Below are 20415 nucleotides of genomic sequence, written 5' to 3'. Positions count from 1 at the left end.
CAAATGCGAAATGTCAGACCTAATGGAAGACCATGTGACAGTTGATAAGAGTAAATGAGCCTGAAGAGAGTTTGACATAAAATCTAGTTGGGTCAGATCATTTCTGCAACATTTATAGATGAAACCATTTGTGTAGCAAGTCAAGAGTGATTATTCTTTTTTTATTTTTTAATTTAATTTTTTATTTTTTCCCCATCTTTTATTTATTGAATGAAGTTTTAGCCAGTTTAAGGTAATAGGTAAACAATTAATAAAGAACAAATGTATTGAAGAAAGGGAGAGTGATAAACATTTTTTAAAGGAAAATTTCAATCTGTATCCTGGACATAATGAATTAACAGGGAATGATCAGTTTGTTAGCACACAGAGACATTCTTAGTAGTAACAATAGTGAAGCCATTATATTTATGTTCTCTGATCTTAATGCCTGATATGACAATTAAGAAGATGAAGCAGTAAAGAATGTTTGGATTTAACTAAATACATAAAGAAAAAATTCTTACTAGGGACAACACAAGAACAATACTTCAAGAACTACTGGCCCATGCACCTATTTCCTCTTCTCTATAAAATACTTAGGAGAATGTTCTATGCATAATCAAAAGGATCCTTGATGTATACTTAAGACAATAAGCAAATTTTTGCGGATAATTTTCTACAGGACATATCTAACTAAGGTTTGGCAAATGGGAGGTCTTGCTGCAAAGTCTGTTAATATTTAAGACTATTTGAGTAGAACAAAATATAGTTTTTGTCTTCAATACATGTTAAAAAAAACAAAACAGTGCCCAATATTTATTAATTAACTTCATTCAATGATACATTTTATACCATTAAGTGAAGCCCAAAATGGAGAAATGTTTTCCTAAGGGATTTTTCAGTATCAAAGGCTACCCATCAAAGCAATGCTCAACAAATGTTCCTAGTGGTAGTAAACATTTTAATTCTATTAAACACTCAAATACTATAATGAAATCCATAATTATTCAAAAGAAACCAGTTTGCCCATCCATATGTAATGACAAAGAAGTATTTAGCACCTTGTTTGAGTTTCCATATCTTTGAGCCTTGCCCTGATTATGTCAAGTCTTTGTTATGAAACAGAACTTGTGAACCCCTGTTGCTGATGCAACAGCAAAGGGCAGAACAAGCAGGAGCTTAATGACCATATATAAGGAGAAGCCCAGGCTGGTAGAGAGCAGAACTGAGAGGAGCACTTGTGGTGGTAGATTTTGAGAAGGGAACATTTGTGGTGGCAGCACTCTGTCTCTTCTGTCTGTGTTGATTTTTGTTTGTGATGTGTGTTGAGTTCTCAGACCTTGTTGGTGGGTCTATGTTGATTTCACAGGCAGACAGTGAATTAATGATGGTGCTGGCAATGTGCATGAATATTATTGTGGCACTGTTAAGCTCTGTCTTCCCAGAAACAGGAACTGGGAAGGACTTGAGGTGACTGGACACTGTGAGCTTCAATATGGAATGGGAACTGGATGAGGAGCTGAGAACTGCCTGCCTTTGAATCCAGGTGACAGTTGGGTAGATTTGGGCAGGAGCTGGAACCATGGAAGAGGAACGATGGAAGCTTAGAGCCAGCCTCAAGTCCAGATGACCTCTTCTTGGGTACCTAATGCTGACTGAGAAGATTATGATTTACTATGACCTAGGGGTGGACAACTTTGACCTTTTGCTTTAGTGTCCCTTAAGGAGGCCTGCTCATTAAGGATGGTTGAGTTAGGGACTTACTGAATGATGTCTTTTACTTAAAACTATGTGGCCACTTTGGTGAAAACTATGTGACCACTGTAGTGATAACTTGTTATGTCATAACATTGTGAAAGCTGTACTTTGGTTTCTGTGAATGTTTTGTCTTGGTTTATTGCTGAATAAATAGAAAGTTCACTATACTATGTAATCAGAACCTTGAAGCTGTTCAAAAGCAGCAGTCCTCTGGAGAGCTGCTTGTGCTTGGCTTTACACCATACTAGAAAAAGCAACATTAACTGAAAAATGAGTATGTCTAGATTATGACATATAACCAGACAAATTCCCACTATTTTAGCCAGATATTCTTGGACAGGCAGATATATGATGAAATAAATGAACTGGACCCCAAGTTGAAGACAAACATCAAAGTATCAGAAATAAGAGAGTTATAAGGGACTTTAGAGATAAACTAGTAAAGAGGTGAGCCTCCAGGGCCAAATTTCCTGTTGGCCTGCTACCTGTGTAAACTCAAAATGGTTTTTACATTTTTAAATAGTTTTATTGTATTTAAAAACATAAAAAACATTCTTATCTCACTGGTTGACCCTGCAAAAACAAGTAGGTAGCCATACAAAAACAGGGCCAAATACGCTCCTTGAATCACAGTTTGCTAACCCCTAATCTAGTACATCTTTGTTTTTTGTGGACAAGATTTGACAGGATAGAATTTTGGAAACTGCACAGATTTTCAATAATCTTCTTTCAGAGCAAAGCCAATTTCTTTAACATTAAAATTCTTCTAGTGATGTTATATAGCTATGAATATTAGAACACCTTGATTGCAAAGAAGTCAATACTGCAAGTAGTCCTAGAAGAAATGAAATTATGGAAACAAATAGCATGGCATAAGTAAACTACAATTATTACTGGGGGGAGGGAGTGGTGTGCTGGAGCCAGCTCAAACCAATTCACAAGAACAAATTGTTCAAATTTTCATTGTGACCATTTATACGTTGGAAATCGGCAAACCAACAAATCAAGACTTGATTTTTTGTTTTGCTGAGATTGCCTAGACTTAAAATTAAGGAGAAATGTTAATAATGCAGATTAAACTGAAAAGTGTGACAAACATAAGTTGTGGTTTCTTCCCCCTAGAGAGCTATTAAACATTTACTAGTATCCCACAGGTTATTAGCAACAACAAAAGACCCATGTACTTGAGAAGTGGCATTAAAAAAAAAAAACATACAAGCTACTTATGACAAGGCAGGTTATACATGTTCAAAAAATGAACAACAAATGTTTTCAAAGAAAATATAGGATGAATATGGTTAAGAATAAACAAAAGATGAAAAATGTCATGATCTTCAACCACATGGAAGGAACACACAGCCCCGTAAGATAAAATATTTAACAATTAAGTCAGCTGGTACTAAATGTAAGTTTTAATAATTATAATAGATCAAGAATGGAAAGCTTTTAGCCAGTGTATACAAATTTTAAAGCCCATTTAATTTCTTCTTAAAGACTAGTAAGTTTACAAAGATGAAAATCCAAAGATATTATTATATGACACTGTACACCATTAATAGGAGACAGAGAGACTTTTAGGGAGTTTTCAAATAAGTCACAGAGAATAGTAATTAAATTTCTGGCCAAGTTTCATAATAAAGTTCTAAATAACATCTCTGATACTAGCAATAGAAATTATTCCTAAAATTATGACCTGAAAATCTTCAGCGAGAGTTTTTGATTCACTGACAGATATAAAATTACCCCTTCTAAATAGAAATTAAATGATTTACAAAGAATACGTAAAGATCAGTAATTGTTATTATGAATACTAAGCCACCTCTCTGTATGTGGTCAGATTTATACTAAACAACAGCACTTCCAAGTCCCCCCACTTAAGCACCAAAATTTTCCATCTAGTGCTACTAGATTATTATTTATAAAATCCAGTTGTGAAACAACATACATTAGTCATCTGGGGAGAAATACCCTAAGTAATTACCATACAGACCATCTTACTCCAAAGAGTAACCTAGTCACAATTTTAGTGAAAATTTAGGATGTGAAAAACTTTATTTACCAACTCTGGAAGGCTTTTACAGGTGACATCATAAAGGCATCCATCAACAATGTACAAAATGTCCATTAACAATGCAAATGTAAAAAAAATAAATAAAAACCACTGAAACAAAATGATGTAATTATGATGAACCATGTTCCTTGGGTATATTTGAAAATGAAGGTAAGATTAAAGACAAAAGACCTTAATAACAATTAAAAAAAAAAACAATAAAAATGCATTGTTCACTTACCGTTGAGGTAAGAGTCTGTCATTAGCCAGGTAGCCTGGTTTATGAATTTCCTTATTATGATCTCCATATTTAGATTGGACAGCATAGGAAGCCAAAAGAACAGCAGTTTCAGGGGGGCAATATATTTCATCATTTAAGATTGCTTCTTTAACTTGTAAGAAGAAAAGTCTCTGGGTTATTTCTTGAATTAGTTCCTCAGATACATCTTCAGGAAAGAATTTAGCTCGAAACTTGAACTGCAGAGGATTTTCTTTTCTTACATCTTGCTGTGTTACCTTAAATAGTAGTTTTGAATATTACCAATAGCAGAAATCTTACACTATCATCTAAATCCCTATGCATGTATATTTAAGGGAAAGAATTCTGAAATAGTATAGAATTCTGAAAGTTCTAAGTATAGCTCTAAAGCAGCCTTTCATATTCTTTTGGTCAGTTTATCTTAAAGATTCATCTATTTATGGTCAAAATCTTTAATTCTACTTACTTTTAAAAATTTACTTAATTTAAAATCTGTTTCTAGTGACTTGGATATATAACTTTTAGTGATTTTTTTCTCTTTCTAGTATGCAATGTTGATGCCTAAAGCAAATTTGAAAAAAAAAATAGCATAACTCACTAAAGCAAAGTTGATTATACTTTAAAAAACTTCAAGACACTGATTTTAAAGCAACTACTTTTAACAATTTACTCCAAATAGAGGTTTCAATCCCTAAAATAATATCTTTAAATGGAAAAAAAAACATATATTGACGTATAGTGAAAAAATAATTTCCTCCATTACCATATGAAAAATATGCACTTAGATAATCTAATTATATTCCCTATATAAATAACTCCCCAAATCTATATTAATCCTCTTCTGGTCCTGAGTTTCCAGTTGCCTCATAGACACAACCATTTCAACATACCACTCACATACAAAACTGAACTCAACCAATTACCAATGTCCAACATGCCTATCCTCCCAACTTGCCTATTTCTATTTATCGTAGTATGGCTCCTCCTAAATATTCAGGCTGGATAACTTTTTAATAAAAGTCCTTTTAAATGCCCTTCCTCCTCATATCCTTTGTCTAATCAGCTGTTGAATCATGGGGATTATATCTCAATAACACTTCTTGCATCCAACCCCTTCCATTTATATTGCCATAATGCCTGACACTGATACTCATTATACTTCTTCCATATTCCTGAGTGAATTTATTCTCTCCATTCAAAGCCCAGCACAGGCAAAAATTCCTTCATGAAGATAACTTCTCACCTTATAGTCTCAGCTAAAAATGATTTCTCCCTCCTCCAATTCTATTCAAATACATTGTTGAGAGCTCTCCCTTGCCCTCATCACATTATACTTGTATCAAACTTTTTTGCATATCCTATTTCTTCATTAGATAACAAGCTGCAGGAGGATCAAGACAATAGTATATACATATAATATTTTATATCTTTATAACTCCAGCAGCAAAAATAGTTACTTGCATATAAACTAAATTGAACTGTGAAATGCAGCTGCTATGTCAGTTAATTTCTTACAAAAGAGATTTAGAAGGAAGAAAAATACAGGGAAATGACTATGACACTTTAAAAAATATATTAACAAAAGGCCTTAAATAAATTTAAGATATACTTGCAAACACAGCCAACCCTAGTTAAACAATAAAACAAGGAGACATTACTCTAAAAAGAAAAAAAAAACAGAATTCTAGAAAAATATGTAAAGATCAATATATCAGTGATTTGACTGCCCATCTTACAAATTCCTAATCCCTTTTTCTCTCTATTATGTGACTGTTGGACTTACCATTGATTTGCCAAGCAGAGCTCGAACACTTCCTTGAAGTTAAAAACCTACCTCTGACATTTACTAGCTATGTGACCCTGGGCAAGTCACTTAACCTCTGTTTCTCTCAGTTTCCTCAATTGTAAAATGGGGGTAAGAGCACCTACCCCCAGGGTTGTTGTGAAGAGCAAATAAGATACTATTTGTAAAGCACTTGGCCCAGTGCCTGTCACTTAGTAGGCACTATATAAATAAATGCTTTTCCTTTTCCCCAGAACACAATATAAGTAGTATTTAGGTTGTGGACAAGTTTGGGAGGGACAAATATACAACTTGTATTCACATAAAAAATGAGTTATACCTACACAAGGTGCTGATACTCTAAAATACTGACAGTAAACATATAATGACAGCTAGCATTTACATGGCCCTTTAAAGTTGGCCAAGCATTCTATATATATATATGTTATCTAATTTGAATACCATGACAACCCTATGAAGTAGATGCTACTATTGTATTCATTTTTTATATGAGGAAAATAAGGTTGAGAGAAGTGATAAATGATTTGCCTAAGGTAACACAGCTAGAAGGGTCTGAGGCAGGATTCAAAATGAGTCCTCCTGACTCCAAGTATGACACTCTAAGCACTACAGCTAGCTTTCTCTCTATAATGATCATAATCACTGCATATAATTTACCTTTTTATTTAACTTAAGCCAAGTTGAATAGCCTTTACTATCTACATATTGCAGTCCAAAAAACCAGACTTCACGCAGGCCAACTGTTTTCACCACCTTAAAAAAACGAGAGAAACAGAGAAGTATTAATTGATCATTCACAGTAGATCTAGATAACATTTTACTTTGAAGGTTCAATGCAAAAAAGGTTGTACTTTCAACCACAGAGAGGGAATGCTCTATCTTTAGAAATGTGTATCACAATGTTCAAAACAGCAATGAATAATATGCAATGAATATAACTGCTAAGGAAATTGTGATTTGTTGTGTCAAATTTTGTACTGCTTTCTGTAGCTCTGTGCTCTGAAAAAACCCTCCTGACTTCTTCCTTTGCTCAGGACTCTGAAAACTTCAAAAACTGCTTGAAGAATTCTAAATGGATATACATGTGCTTGAATTTAAGAATATTTGCTATAAAACAAACTTGCTAAGAGATAAGAAAGTAGTAAAGGCATTAAGCACAGCACAAAAATGCCCTGTGCTTTACAAAAGTATTCACACCTACATTCTTGTTAAGACTGAATTTTCATGATATAGTTAAAAGGAAAGCTACAAAATATAATTTATACCTCCAAGTCACAAGTCATGTGTTGCTGTACATTTTATCACCAAATCTATTGCTAATGAGATTCTCAGTGTGTGGAGGCACTTATTTCACAGATACAGTTCTCCCTCATTTTATTCTGTATTTAATCAGCTGTTTATATGTGATTGATAAGTAGAACATAAGGTCCCTGAAGGCATGAACTGTTTTTCACTTTTCTCTCTGTATCCTCACTGCCTTGCACATAGTAGGCATCTATGCTTTTTGCTGGATTATATAGAGCAAAATTTTACAAAGGAATCAACCAATAAGTATTTTTTTAAGCTCCTATTATATGCTAGGTACAGAAAAATAAATATGATAAATGAAACAAACCTATCAGAAACAACGAGGACATTCTTAAATACATATCAAATAAATTTCTAAATACAAATAAACAAAAAGTAGTAAAATGAAAGGTATTTGATGAAAAAGAAAAGGCTATAGCAGTTGAGGTGAGGAAAGGTTTCATAGAGAAAGTAGTACTTGAGCTTTATCTTCAGGGAAGAAAAGGATTCTAGGAGGCAGAAGTGAGGATGTTCATCTAGGCATGGGGTACAGTCAGTGCAAAGGCACATAAACAGGAGCCACAGTGTTTTGCATGGGGAACAGAGAGAATGACTAGCTAGCTCTATCACAGAGTGCAGAAAGGAGAATAATATGCAATAAGGCTGGAAAGATAGACTGGGGCCACGTTTGTAGAGTTTTAAGTTGGAACAATGGAATTTACATTTGATTTTAAGGCAAGACAAAAATACTTGAGTTTACTTGGGGGCAAGAGTATCAGACTGTGTTTCTGGAAAATCAGAAGATATGTGGAATGAGGGAGATTAAGAAGTGCAGGATAACAAGGATTACAAGTTTGGGATAGTGTTAAGAATAATAGTGCTGGGGGGTGGCTATGTGGTACAATGAACAGAGCACTGGCCCTGGAGTCAGGAGGACCTGAGATCAAATCCAGCCTGAGACACTTAACACTTACTAGCCAAGTGACCTTGGGGCAAGTTAATTAACCCCAATTGCCCTGCCTTCCCCCCTCCAAAAAAGCAAAAAAAAAAAAAAAAAAGAAGAAGAAGAAGATGAAGAATAGTGCTGTGGCAGCTAGGTGGCACAGTGAATACAGCACCAGCCCTGAAATCAGGAGGACCAGACTTCAAATCCCCCTCAGACACATGACACTTAACTAGCTGTGTGACCTTGGGCAAATCACTTAACCCCAATTGTCTTGCCTGCCCCCCTCCAAAAGAAAAAAGAAGAATAGTGCTATAAACAGAAATAGGCAAGTTTTGGAGAAATGATGAGTTCCATTTTGGATATATTAAAGTTTAAGATTGCTCCAGGACCTTCAGTTTGAAATGTCTAAAAGATCATTGGTGATGAAATGGAAGCTCAGGTGAGAGACTGGAACTGGATAATGTAGATTTGGGAGTCAGAAGCTTAGGAATAAGTATTAAACCAGGGGGGAGATGATGAGTTCACTGAGAGACTATATAGAGAAAAGGTAGAGGGCCTAGTATAGGGCCTTGGGGAACATGTGCATTTAGGTGAGATGATATGGATGGAGAATCAGCAAAGAAGAGTAAGAGAATGAATAGTCAGGCAGATAGGAGGAGAACCAGGAGCCAGTAGTGTCACAAAAGCCCAGAGAAAATAAAGTATCCAGGAGGAGAAATCAGTCAACAATGTTTAAAGCAGCATAGAGATCAAGAAGGATAAGATCTTTAAAAAAAAAATCAGATCTGGTAACTAGAAAATCCTTAGTAACACTGAAGGAAGTAGTTTTAGTTGAATAAGGTAGGGATCACACTGAAAATGGATGAAGAGTGAGAAAAAAGAAGCACAGGCAAAGAATGTAGACAGCTCTTTCTGAATTCATCAGAGAAATGGAAGAGATATATAAGACAATAGCTTGAAGGAACAGGTAGGGTCTAGTAAAGATTATTTTTTTTAAAGGAAGAAAGATACTTGGGCATATCTGAAGTCATGAGAGAAGAAACAAGTAAATAAGAGAGACTGAAGATTAGGGAGATTAAGGTTACAATCTGCTGGAGAAAACACAAGGGGAAGGGATCAGGTACACCTGTAGATAAGTTGGTCTTACAAAAAAAGAAATGTCACCTTATTCTGAGAGAACTCTCAGGAAAAGTCAGAGACATTGGGGGATGATGTCAAAGGGGTTTGAGATAAAAAGAAAAGGAAAGAGAATATTTGCAAAGTGCTTTAGAAACTTTAAGAAAGAAGTACTATAACAATGGTAGCTCAGTGAAGCAGTTAAGTTTCACAGTGCATACAGTGCTAGACTTAAAGTTAGGAAAGCATAAATTTAAATCCTGCCTCAGACACTTACTAACTGGCACTTAAGTGACTGGCAAGTCACTTAAACCCTCTGTGCTGTATTTTTGTCATCTGCAAAATGGGGTAAGAAAAGCATCTACCTTCCAGGGTTATCATGAGGCTCAAATGAGATAATATGTAAAGTGTTTTGCAACTTAAGGCACTGCATAAATGCTAAATATTATCATTATTCTAGTTTTCTCAGTATAATACAGTTGAGACAGAGAGGGTTTGAAGAGAGAAAGAAAAGATTTAGAAAAGTTTTTGTGGAGAGTAAGAGAATTGACTGGGGAAAAAATAAAAAATAAAAGAATTGCATTACTGCAATGAAGGCCCAGTTGAGGATGAATGATATTAATTTATAATGTACTTCATCAGAAAGGTCTTCCTGTGTGTGTGTGTGACTTCCTCATATTCAGCAGCATATTAGTAGGAACTGAGGATTCAGATGGAAGGACTAATTCATGGCTGAGTTTTGGCAAAAAATGAGCGGAAATAGGACAAAGAGGCAAAGAAAGAGGGCAGTGCTGAGACAAACTAGCTAACTATCAGGTCAAGAACAGAGAGGGAAGGAAGTGAAATCAGATCAGGGTAATGGCCTGAGAAAGTTAGTGAAAGTTAGAGGGTTTGGAAGTTTCAAAAAAAGGCAAAGAATGGGTTTAGGGAAGGTGCAGCAAAAGAAGAAATAGAAAGATAATGGACAGATAGAGGAACATCAGTTTTAAATTGGACAAATGTAACATTTCTGGGTAATGGTGATCCAGTATGTGAACATTTGTGGCTAAGGTGGAATGGAAGAATAGATGCTAAGAATTATGGAGGGGCAGCTAGGTGGTGCAGTGAATTGAGCCCCGGCCCCGGAGTCAGGAGAACCCGAATTCAAATCCGACCTCAGACACTTAATACACACACAAAAAAAATAGCCGTGTGACCTTAGGCAAGTCACTTAACCCCAATTGCCCCCCCAAAAACAAAAAAAAAAAAAAAAAAACCTTACAAAGCTCCTATTGGGGTGGCCAGGTAGCACAGTGAGTAAGAGTGCCGGCCTTAGAGTCGGGAGACCTGGGATCGGTTCTGGGCTCAGATATTTAACAACCACACAAAATAACTGGCTGTGTAACCTTGAACAAGTTGCTTAACCCCAATTGCTTAGGGGCGGCCAGGTGGCACATGAGTAAGAGTGCCGGCCCCAGCGTCAGGAGACCTGAGATCGGTTCCGGCCTCAGACACTCGGCACCCACACAAAAATAACTGGCCATGTAACCTTGAGCAAGTTATTTAACTCCAATTGCTTTAAAAAAAAAAAAAAAGAATTATGGAGACTGAGAATCTGAAAAGTTAGGAAGACTGAAGGAGTGTCAACAAGAATGTTAAAGTCCATTAGTATAAGGGCAGGAGTTGGAAAAGAGAGAAAGACAGCAAATTAGATACTGAATTCCTTGAGAAAGAAGTACAAATGACCTCAGGATCAATATAGGATAGTCACCATTATCTGGATTGGATGGAAGACTTGGATACTGCAAACTACAAAAGAAAATAGCTTGCTGAATGATGTCCATGAAAGATAAGGAAACAAGCATTTATTAAGCACCGACTATAAGGCAGGCAAGGTGCTAAGCACTTTACATATATTGTCTCATTTGATCCTCACAACAACCATAAGAGGTAGGTGCTATTATTATCCTCATTTTACAGCTCAGGAAACTGAAGTTAAATGACTTGTCCAGGGTCACAAAGTTAGTTTCTGAGACTGGATTTGAATTCAAGTTTTCCTAACTCTGGGTGCAGCACTCTACATACTACACCATCTAGGTGGCTCAAAGTATAGGTATTACACATGTAATAATGTAGTGACTAAGCAGAAAATAACATTTAAAAAAAGATAATTAACAGCACTTTTTTTTGGTGGTATCCAATCCACATAAGGAACTCAATAAATATGCTTTAAATTTCATTTTGTGAATATATACTGCCCTACATAATTAAAATTTAAAGAAGGATAAAAGAAGTACTGCCCAGATGGTCACTGATTAAAAATGTTCATGTTAACAAGAAAATGCACATACCATACACACACACACGTCTATATAGGAGGGTATATGGGCGTATGAATACATATGTGAGTGTGTGTGTGTATGTATATATATATATATATATATACATATATATATATATATATGTTTACAGGTATACATAGATAGAGGGCACAGGACCAATTCAGTAAGAAGGGATGATACTTAAAAGGTGAAATTAAGAGGTTAGAAATGAATATAATGAAAGGAGATGGGGAGAGACAGAATGAGGTAAACTATCTCATATAGAAGAGGCAAGAGAAAATGGTAACAATGGAGGGGAAGAACAGGAAGGCAAAAGGGAATGGGTCAACCTTATTCTCATTGAATTTGGCTTAGAGAGGGAATGATATACACACTAAATAGTGTATCTCACCCTCCAGGAGAGTAGGGGGGAAGGGTATGAGAGCGGGGATGATGGAAGGGAGGGCAGGCTGGGGGAGAAGGAAGTTGGAAGCACCCACTTTTGAAAAGGATGGGATCAAAGTAGAGAATAGAACAAGTGGGAGGTGGGATAGGAGGGAGGGAAATATAGTCAGTCTTTAAAATATATGCACTATGGAAATGTTTTCTGTAGCTAATGTGTACAACCTATACTGAATTGCTTATCTTCCCAGTAAGGGTGGGTGACAAGGGAGGAAGGGAAGGAATCTGGAATTCAAAATTTTAAAATCAAATGTTTAAAAAATATATATATATGTATATATACTATTATTAATATTATTTTATTTGTAACTGGAAAATAAGATATACAGGCACTGGGGCATAGAGATCCACCATACCCTACTGGAAAGTCGGAGGGGGTATAGGGGAAAATATGGGAGAGAGCAGATTGGAGGAGGGGATATCCAGTGGGATCGTTCTTTTGGGGTGGTGGGTAGGAGAAAAATGGGGAGAAAATTTGTAACTCAAAATCTTGCGGAAATGAATGATGTAAACTAGAAGTTAATAAAGCATTTGATAAAGTAAAAAAAAATACACATACCATATAAACAATATTGTCAATGATGAGTATACAATGAAAAGATAGAAAATAGTATCTAGAAACACTTGATATAATCCATTAAAAGTCATATAGTGAAAATAAATATACTTGGATAATAAATTTACCTGGTCAAATAGCTGTTTGCCAGTTGTATTGGGCTGGATAGCAAATTCCAGCTCTGCATCCATAGTAGTTACTCTTACATTGATCTGTAATAATAAAAAGAAAAGTGAACAAAATGAAAAAGTATTTCTACTCAATACTGGACTAAATAAGTACTTTTATCTCTTATAAAGCTACTCATATGACAAACTTTTATAACTGGCAAAGAACTGTTAAACTACATGCTACTAAATTAAATTTTAAGTCCCTCTATTATTATGTAGGCTCCCTACCTAAAAAAGCTTGTCTTACATATCTTAGTATCTCCCCAAGAGCTTAATAGAGAACACTGCACATAGCTGGCATTTAATAATCTCTGTGGAATTAGTTTTAACTCTTTACTATCTCAGAGACACAGTGTCTCAAAAGTTTTAGTGCAGTATTAATCTTTAATAACTTCAGAAGTATAATGCTAAAAACTTACAACATTAAACTTCTTTTATACTCATTTTGTTTTGCTGCCTCAAGTCTCTTCCCCCCTCCAATCTATCCTCTATTCAGCCACTAAAGTGATTTTTCTGAAGTATAAGTCTGACCATGTCAACTCCCCTACTCAAGAACTCACTTCCAGAATCAAACACAAAATTTTCTGTTTGGTGTTCAAAGCCCCTTCTCTCTCTCCTCCCCCCCCCCCACCTTTTCAGTCTTCTTACACCTTATTCCAACACATATTCTCTAATCCAGTGATACTGGTCTCCTGGCAATTTCATTAAAAGACTCTGCTCCAGACATTTTCTCTGGCTGCCCATATGTCTGGACTGTTTTCCCTCTTTATCTCTGCTTACTCCATTCCCTAGATTCCTTTAAAAGACCCAGTTGAAATTCTATACTCTACAGAAGACTTTCTCAACCTCTCAATTCTAATGCCTTCTCTTGGTTATTTATTTCCTATTTATCCTATATAGAGCTTGTTCATAGATATTGGCTTGTTTTTCCCCCTCGCCCCACCCCATCCCCTATTAGAATTCAAGTTGCCTGAGGGCACGGATTGTCTTTTGCATCTTTTTGTATCCCTAGACCTTAGTGCAAGGCTTGGCCAACAATAGTAGGCACTTAATACATGTTTATTGACTGACTGGGCTAGAACTGAAGATACAAAGGTAAAGCATAAAAAGGAGTATTTAGTCTCAAGGACCTCATATTTTACTAAGGAAATAGGAGAATATTAACCAACCACAGAATTCAAGAAAGGCTTTGAATAGAAACTCAGCCTTGAATGAAATTAAGAACTCTAAGAGAAGGTGAAGAGGGAGAGAATGTTCTCCAGGAATGGCAACAGCCTTTGTGCACAAGGGCTTAGAGCATCCATTTCAGGGAACAGTGAGCAGGTTGTGCTGAGTACGTTAAAGAGGCTAATAAAAAGCAAGTCTAGAAAAGTAGGTTGGAGTCAGATGCTATGGAGGTAGGATCAACAGGACTTGCCAACTAATTAGATGATGAACTTCATTTTGAGTGTACTAAGATTAAGATGTCAATGGAATATCAAGGTATAGGTGAAGGGGTGGTTGCTGAAGCTGGACTGAAATTCAGCAGAGATATTAAAGTTTGGACACACAAATCCTAATTTACAAAATTATTCATTAAAAGGCCATTTGCAGTACAAAATAATTCTTTATTGAGACACTACTGTATAATGTAAAGAAGCTAGACCCGAAGTCAAAAGACTTATATTTGAATCCTACCTCCAAAACTTACTATATATATGATGTGAACATGAACAAATCCCTTTTCTCCAGGATTAAAGAAAAGAAACCCTCAGTTTCTCCCTACAAAGAATTAAGATAATAATACTGCTAGTACTTATGTACCTCACTGGGTTGTTCTGAGGATCAAATGCATGTAAAACTATGGAGCAGAGGGAGGGAAGAAGGCAGGTAAGAAGGGAAGAAGGAAAGATTAAGCATCTACTATACGCTAGGTACTGATAGGTAAAGAATACATGTATTCTTTAATTATAATTAATATTTTTCAAAATGCTTTCACATTTTATCTTATCCTCACAACTGTGAGGTAAGAAGAGAAGGAATAGATTCAATCTATGACTGAGCAAGCTGAGGCTCAGAGAGGTTAAGTGACTTACTTAAGTTTGTATAGTAATAACCAGTATAGCTGGGGCTAGAATTCAAATTTTCAAACCCAGTTAGACCTTTCTTTTAAATGCATTATCTTTCCTTTCATTACACAGACCTCTGGTATTATTACATGAGACCATGCTATAAGATACTTCTATCCATTATAATCATTTTTAAGTGAATGAATTAATCAGGCCTGAAGGGGAGATACATTTTGAAGAGGTGAAACCAAAACGGCAAAGCAATAGGACACAGTAGAGCGAATTCTTCTCCCCTACCAATTCTTGCATACAGAGCTGGAAAAATCACCAGACAAAATCCTGATGAAGAATTTCATGAAAAAGTTGGAGTGAATAATTTTTCCAGTTTAGCTCCCCTTAGGGAGACAAGAGAGAAATTTGTGGACACTTGGGACAGGAGTATGCTGCGAGGGGAGTACTCCAACACAGAGAAAGACCGTGCACAAAGGCAAGAAAGAGCAGGTCCCAGACCCCTACCAAAACATTCCTAAACCCCTAACAAGGACATTCTGACAGGTGCCAAATAGCAACTTTGTTACCTAACACACAGTTTCAGGGTGGCTTGAGTTAAGGACTTGTATCTGGGACTTGCTGTTCAAGGTAAGGAAGTTGTGGGCCCTTAGTGGTATACCAAGAGATGAGCGTTCAGAAGCAAGCTAACTAGTCAGGTGACCTGCCTTGTCCAAGTAAATTATGTTTAAAACAAGGTTCTATCATTTTCTCTTAATTCCTCTATTTTTGTTATAAAAATCAGCTCTATAAATCATTCCTTGTCTCAGACTTCTAAGGGGTCAGGTGATCTAATTTCCTAAGCAAATGCTAGTTTTGCAAATTAAAGCATAAATGGCTCAGTAACTTAACCCTCAGTTTCCTTTTATTTCAGATAATTTTAACCCAAATGATTTGGAAAACAAATCAAGGATGAAAAAAATTAAGAATCATTAGACTACCACAACAGTTTGTTTTTAACAACAACAAAAAAATAAGATCCTAGATTTCACATTTTAAGAAATCTGCCCAGAATGGGAACTCTGATGAGAGTAATGACCAACTATGATTCTAGGTGACAAGTGATTAAACATATTACCGAGTCACCTGATATAAAGGTAGGGGACACAGAGTGCAGAATGACATTGGTTTTTTGGGGTATTTTTTTTTTTGCCTTTTGGAGGGCAGATGGGGTTAAGTAACTTGCCCAAGGTTACATGGCTAGTTTTTTTGTGTGGGTGTTAAGTGTCTGAGGCCGGAACCGAACTCAGGTCCCCCTGACTCTGGGACCTGCACTTTACTCACTGCGCCATCTAGCCTCCCCGACATTGTTTTTTTAATGTGGCCAAATGCAAATATGTTTCACAATATATGTCTGTAACTGGGGTTTTGTTTTTCTTTCGTGCTCAGTTGGGGGTGAAGCACTGTAGTAGAAAGAAGAGAAGGTAGACTTTTGTTTAAAAATATATTTTTAAAAAAGATATTTTGCCTGGGATTTAAAAATAAACAGATTTAAGGATAGGTGAAACATCATAAAAAGTGAAAGATAATGCAGAATCTTGTATTACCCCTATCATTAAGTTGTTGCCACCAGTCATGGTGAAGTTCTGTGATCAAACATTTGAGGAATTAACTGCATAATATAAGGTTTTTGAGGATAGGGACTGTTTTTTTATTTTTTTCCTTCTTTTTTTATCATCATAGCCTAACACACTGCTCTGTATATAACAGATACTTTAAAAATTCTTGCTGATTATTGAACAGAATTCATATAGTACAGTTTCACATAAAAATCTCATAAGTGGTTGATAGAACGCTGGACCTCAGGAAGACTGGAATTCAAATTTGGCACTTACACTTCAAATCAGACACTTACTGTGTGATCCTGGGCAAGTCATAACCTCTGTTTGCCTTAGTTCCCTCATTTGTAAAACAGGGATAACAATAGCATCTACTTCCCAGGGTTGTTATAAAGATAAAATGAGATAGTATTTGTAAAGCACTTTGCAAACCATAAAGCATATATAAATGCTAGCTATCATCACCATTATCAGTGAGCTAGGTGAGATCTTTTTAGGCTTGGAGAGGATAAATGACATGTAGCAAAACTAAGTTTCAAACCAAGGACTTAATTCAATGCTCTTTCTACAACTTTTCCTCTTATAAAGTTTTTATAAAAATAATTTTGGGGGAAAAAAGCCTGGATAAGACAATACATTAAGTATTTTTATTCTTTAAAAATGAAATAATCTAAATATTCAATTAAAATGATGACTCAAAACAGGTTTATTCCTAGTGTCTCCCAATTATATTCCAATTGAATGCATAACTATATTCAAATTTCCTTAGTTCATGACATCTGATAAGACTTTGAGCAATGATGGAAATGGAATATTTACTTCCACTGGAAAAAACCTAGTAAAAGTAGGTTCAAAAGAAATCAACTGATACACTTACTGGTTTCGGCATTTTTACTTCTCTTTGTGTCTTCTTTTAGTTTTCCAAGTTCAATGGATCTGTTAAGTAAAAATAGAAAGATGTTAGTAATAACTTCATAAACAAACATCAATGTTAGAGAATGCAGACACTCAATGGGTTTTTAACCCTACTGCAGCTCAAAACTTCCAATTTATGTGATCCACCAGCCTCAGCCTCGCCAGTAGCAGAGACTACAGATGTGTACTGAGATGCCCAGTCCTTTTATGATTTTGTCCCTTAGTTTTTGCCTTCCTTTGTATCCCCAGAGCTTGGGTCTCAGGCACATTCTAAGTGCTTGATAAATAAATACTTGATGACTGGATGACAAAGGAATTTAGAAAGTGGTCCTTCTGTTAAATAATATTCTCTCCTTATCAGTTTTTAAAATCCAGATTTTTTTTAAACCAGGCTTTCCTACAAGATCTATAGCTGCACTGAGAAAGTTAAAGACTGCAAACTGAACACCTGTTTTTACTGTGTAGCTCAAAATTAAGCTGCTTCATATACACTTATAAGAAGATAAATTATCTATGTTACATCAACTCTGTGCACAAAATATGTATAGTAAGTAACTAATTCCTGGATCAATCATTTGATTTAGCATAAACCAAAGTTTGACCAAAAATAAACAAGCAAGCAGAAAGATCCTCCACTTCTTCTTGTAACTAAGTTTCACTCCTTTTCCTCCTCACTTTCACAAGTTTTCTTCAATTAAATGCTTCCCCTTCTCCCATCCATTCTGTAGTTTTAATTATCTTGTTTAAAAAATTCTTAACTTTGGGGCAGCTATGTGGCGCAGTGAATACAGCACCAGCCCTGGGGTCAGGACCCAAGTTCAAATCCAGCCTCAGACACCTGACACACTTACTAGCTGTGTGACCTTGGGCAAAATCACAACTCCAATTGCCTTGTCGTCTCCCTCCCAAAAATAAATAATTCTGAACTTAAAATATCAACTAAAACAAATACTTTTATAACAGAAAGGGTTGTAGATCTTTATTGTATACAGCTTGCTTTTTAAATGCTACTTTATTGCTATCCTGCTGGGCTGTGATTCCTTCTGGGTTTCTTTGTTTTCTTCTATATATTTCAAAAATAAAGTTTCCAAAGTCCTCTATTCTATCTTTTATTTTCTTTTTCTAACCTCCTCAATCTTCCTTGCCTCCCAAACTGAGAAACGAAAAACAAAACATTTCTAACAAATAAGCATAATAGCACAAAACAAATTCCCACATTGTGTGTCTTAAAATGTAGACACATTTTCACATCCAGGAACTTGAGTCTATTACCTGTCAGGAGGTGGTTGGTCAATGTTCTTAAATCTCTCAAAGCTACTTTTCCTTATAATGTAATCATTATTGTATAAATTGTCCTGTTCCCTTCATTCTGCATCAATTCATGTAAGTCTTCCCAGGTTTCTCTGAAACTATCCATTTTATCATTTCTCCCAGGAAATTAGTGTTCCACTACATTCATATCCCATAGTTTGTTCAGTCATTCCCCATTTGAAAGGCATCCTCTTAGTTTCTAGTTATCACCATAAAAAAAGGATTTATGAAAATTTTTCTACATATGGATCCTCTTCCCCTTTTCATTTCTTCAGGGGATATACACAGTAGCAGTATCACTAGATAAATACACAAATTTAGTGCCTCTCGGGACATAGTTCCAAATTTCTTTTCAGATGCTAGAAAATTCACAGCTCAACCAACAATGCAGAAAGGTGACTTACTTTCCAGCAGCTCCTCCAAAAACTGTCCTTTAACCTTTTTTGGTCATCTTTCTCAATTTGATGGATGAGGTGAAACCTCAGAATTGTTCTCTTTTGAATGTCACTATTTATTAGTGATTTGGATCATTTTTTCACATCCTTATTGACAACTTAGATTTTTTCCTTTGATCATCTATTTGGGAATTGTTCTTGTACTTGTAAAATTGAATCAGTTCTTCATAGATCTTTCAAACAAGTCTTATAAGAAAAATTTACTGCAAAGATTTTCCCCCCTATGGATTCCCTTCTAATTTTAACTGCAGTGGTTTTGTTTGTAGGAAACTTAAAATTTTATGTAAGCATAGGTATCTATTTTACCTTCTTTGATCCCCTCAAATCTCTTTTTTTGGTCACAAACTTTTCATCTACTCACTGTTCTGAAAGGTACTTTTTTCTCTGCTCCTCCAATTTATTTTTGATGTCATTCTTTAAGTCTGAGTCACATACCCATTTGGAGCTTATTGTGGTGTGTGGTGTGGGATATGGATACTAACTTCTTCCAAAGTGCTTTACAGCTTCCCAGCAGTTTTTGTCCAAAAGTGAGTTTTCATTCCAAGAGATGAAGTATTTGGGTTCATCAAACACCATGCTACTACATCCATTGGCTTCCAATATGTTGCAGAACCAATTTATTCCACTGACAAACCCCTCTCTCTCTCATTTGACGATCAATGCTTTGTGATATAGTTTGAGGTATAGTACATGATGATGAATATTATATAATAAGGATAGAAGAAATGTGTCCTCAGAACCCTAATGTCTTTAAGGTCACTGGCCTCCCCCTCACACTGGCATACCTACCTCTACTCCTCTATTCCTCCACTACCTCCTAGAACAAAAATGGAAAGGTCATTCACCCAGTAACAGGCTTGTCTGAATTTAACATGAATACAGATGGCATGGGTGATTCTTCGAATGGAGAATTCAGGAAATTCAGGCAGAAAGAGGCCATAGGAATAGAGTTAGGAATGCTAGTGTGAGAAAGAGGCAACTAACTCTTAAAGACATTATTGGGTTCTGAGGATATATTTCTTCTATCCTTATTAGAATATGTACAATTCATCATCATATAGCCCCTTCTAATTGATCAAATGTTTTCTTCTCTAGACCTCAGCAATTGCAATTCAAAGTTTCTATCCAGTTCTGACTTCATCAGTAATACATGTAAGTTTTTTTTTTTTTTATTTCATTAAAGGTCCATTTCCTCCTCCTCTTTCACCAACACCACCCTTGAAGATAACAGGTTTAGCTGGAGAGTTTTTCTAAGTTACAGCCCTTTTATCATTAACTTTCTTAAGTATTTTATACCCAAGTCCCCTCTCCTATGGAGTCGTCAAGTTTTGTGTGATTCTGTCCATCCTTAGTATCTGAACTCCCTTTCAGTTGTTTGTAGGATTATTTTTT

General features: G+C 35.7%; 1 protein-coding gene across 6 annotated transcripts in view; it reads right to left on the bottom strand.

The window, feature by feature from the left end:
- RDX (radixin) overlaps positions 1 to 20415 on the bottom strand; it is a 142530-nt gene that overhangs the window by 76365 nt on the left and 45750 nt on the right. For all 6 annotated transcript variants that reach the window (XM_069080098.1, XM_069080104.1, XM_069080102.1 and 3 more), the window contains exons 2-5: positions 17220 to 17278; positions 12646 to 12729; positions 6508 to 6603; positions 4029 to 4303 (exon numbers count right to left, since the gene is read on the bottom strand). In XM_069080098.1, the coding sequence (XP_068936199.1) occupies positions 4029 to 4303; positions 6508 to 6603; positions 12646 to 12729; positions 17220 to 17231 (467 nt within the window). In that variant the 5' untranslated portion in view covers positions 17232 to 17278. The remainder of the gene's footprint in view (positions 1 to 4028; positions 4304 to 6507; positions 6604 to 12645; positions 12730 to 17219; positions 17279 to 20415) is intronic.

The sequence above is a fragment of the Petaurus breviceps genome, unplaced genomic scaffold, assembly GCF_028583685.1.
Source record: "Petaurus breviceps papuanus isolate PSGF00001 unplaced genomic scaffold, PetGlider_PUasm1.0 91133, whole genome shotgun sequence".
Taxonomy (NCBI): domain Eukaryota; kingdom Metazoa; phylum Chordata; class Mammalia; order Diprotodontia; family Petauridae; genus Petaurus; species Petaurus breviceps.
The sequence above is the reverse complement of the archived record's forward strand: the minus strand, read 5'-3'. Positions and strand labels throughout refer to the sequence as shown.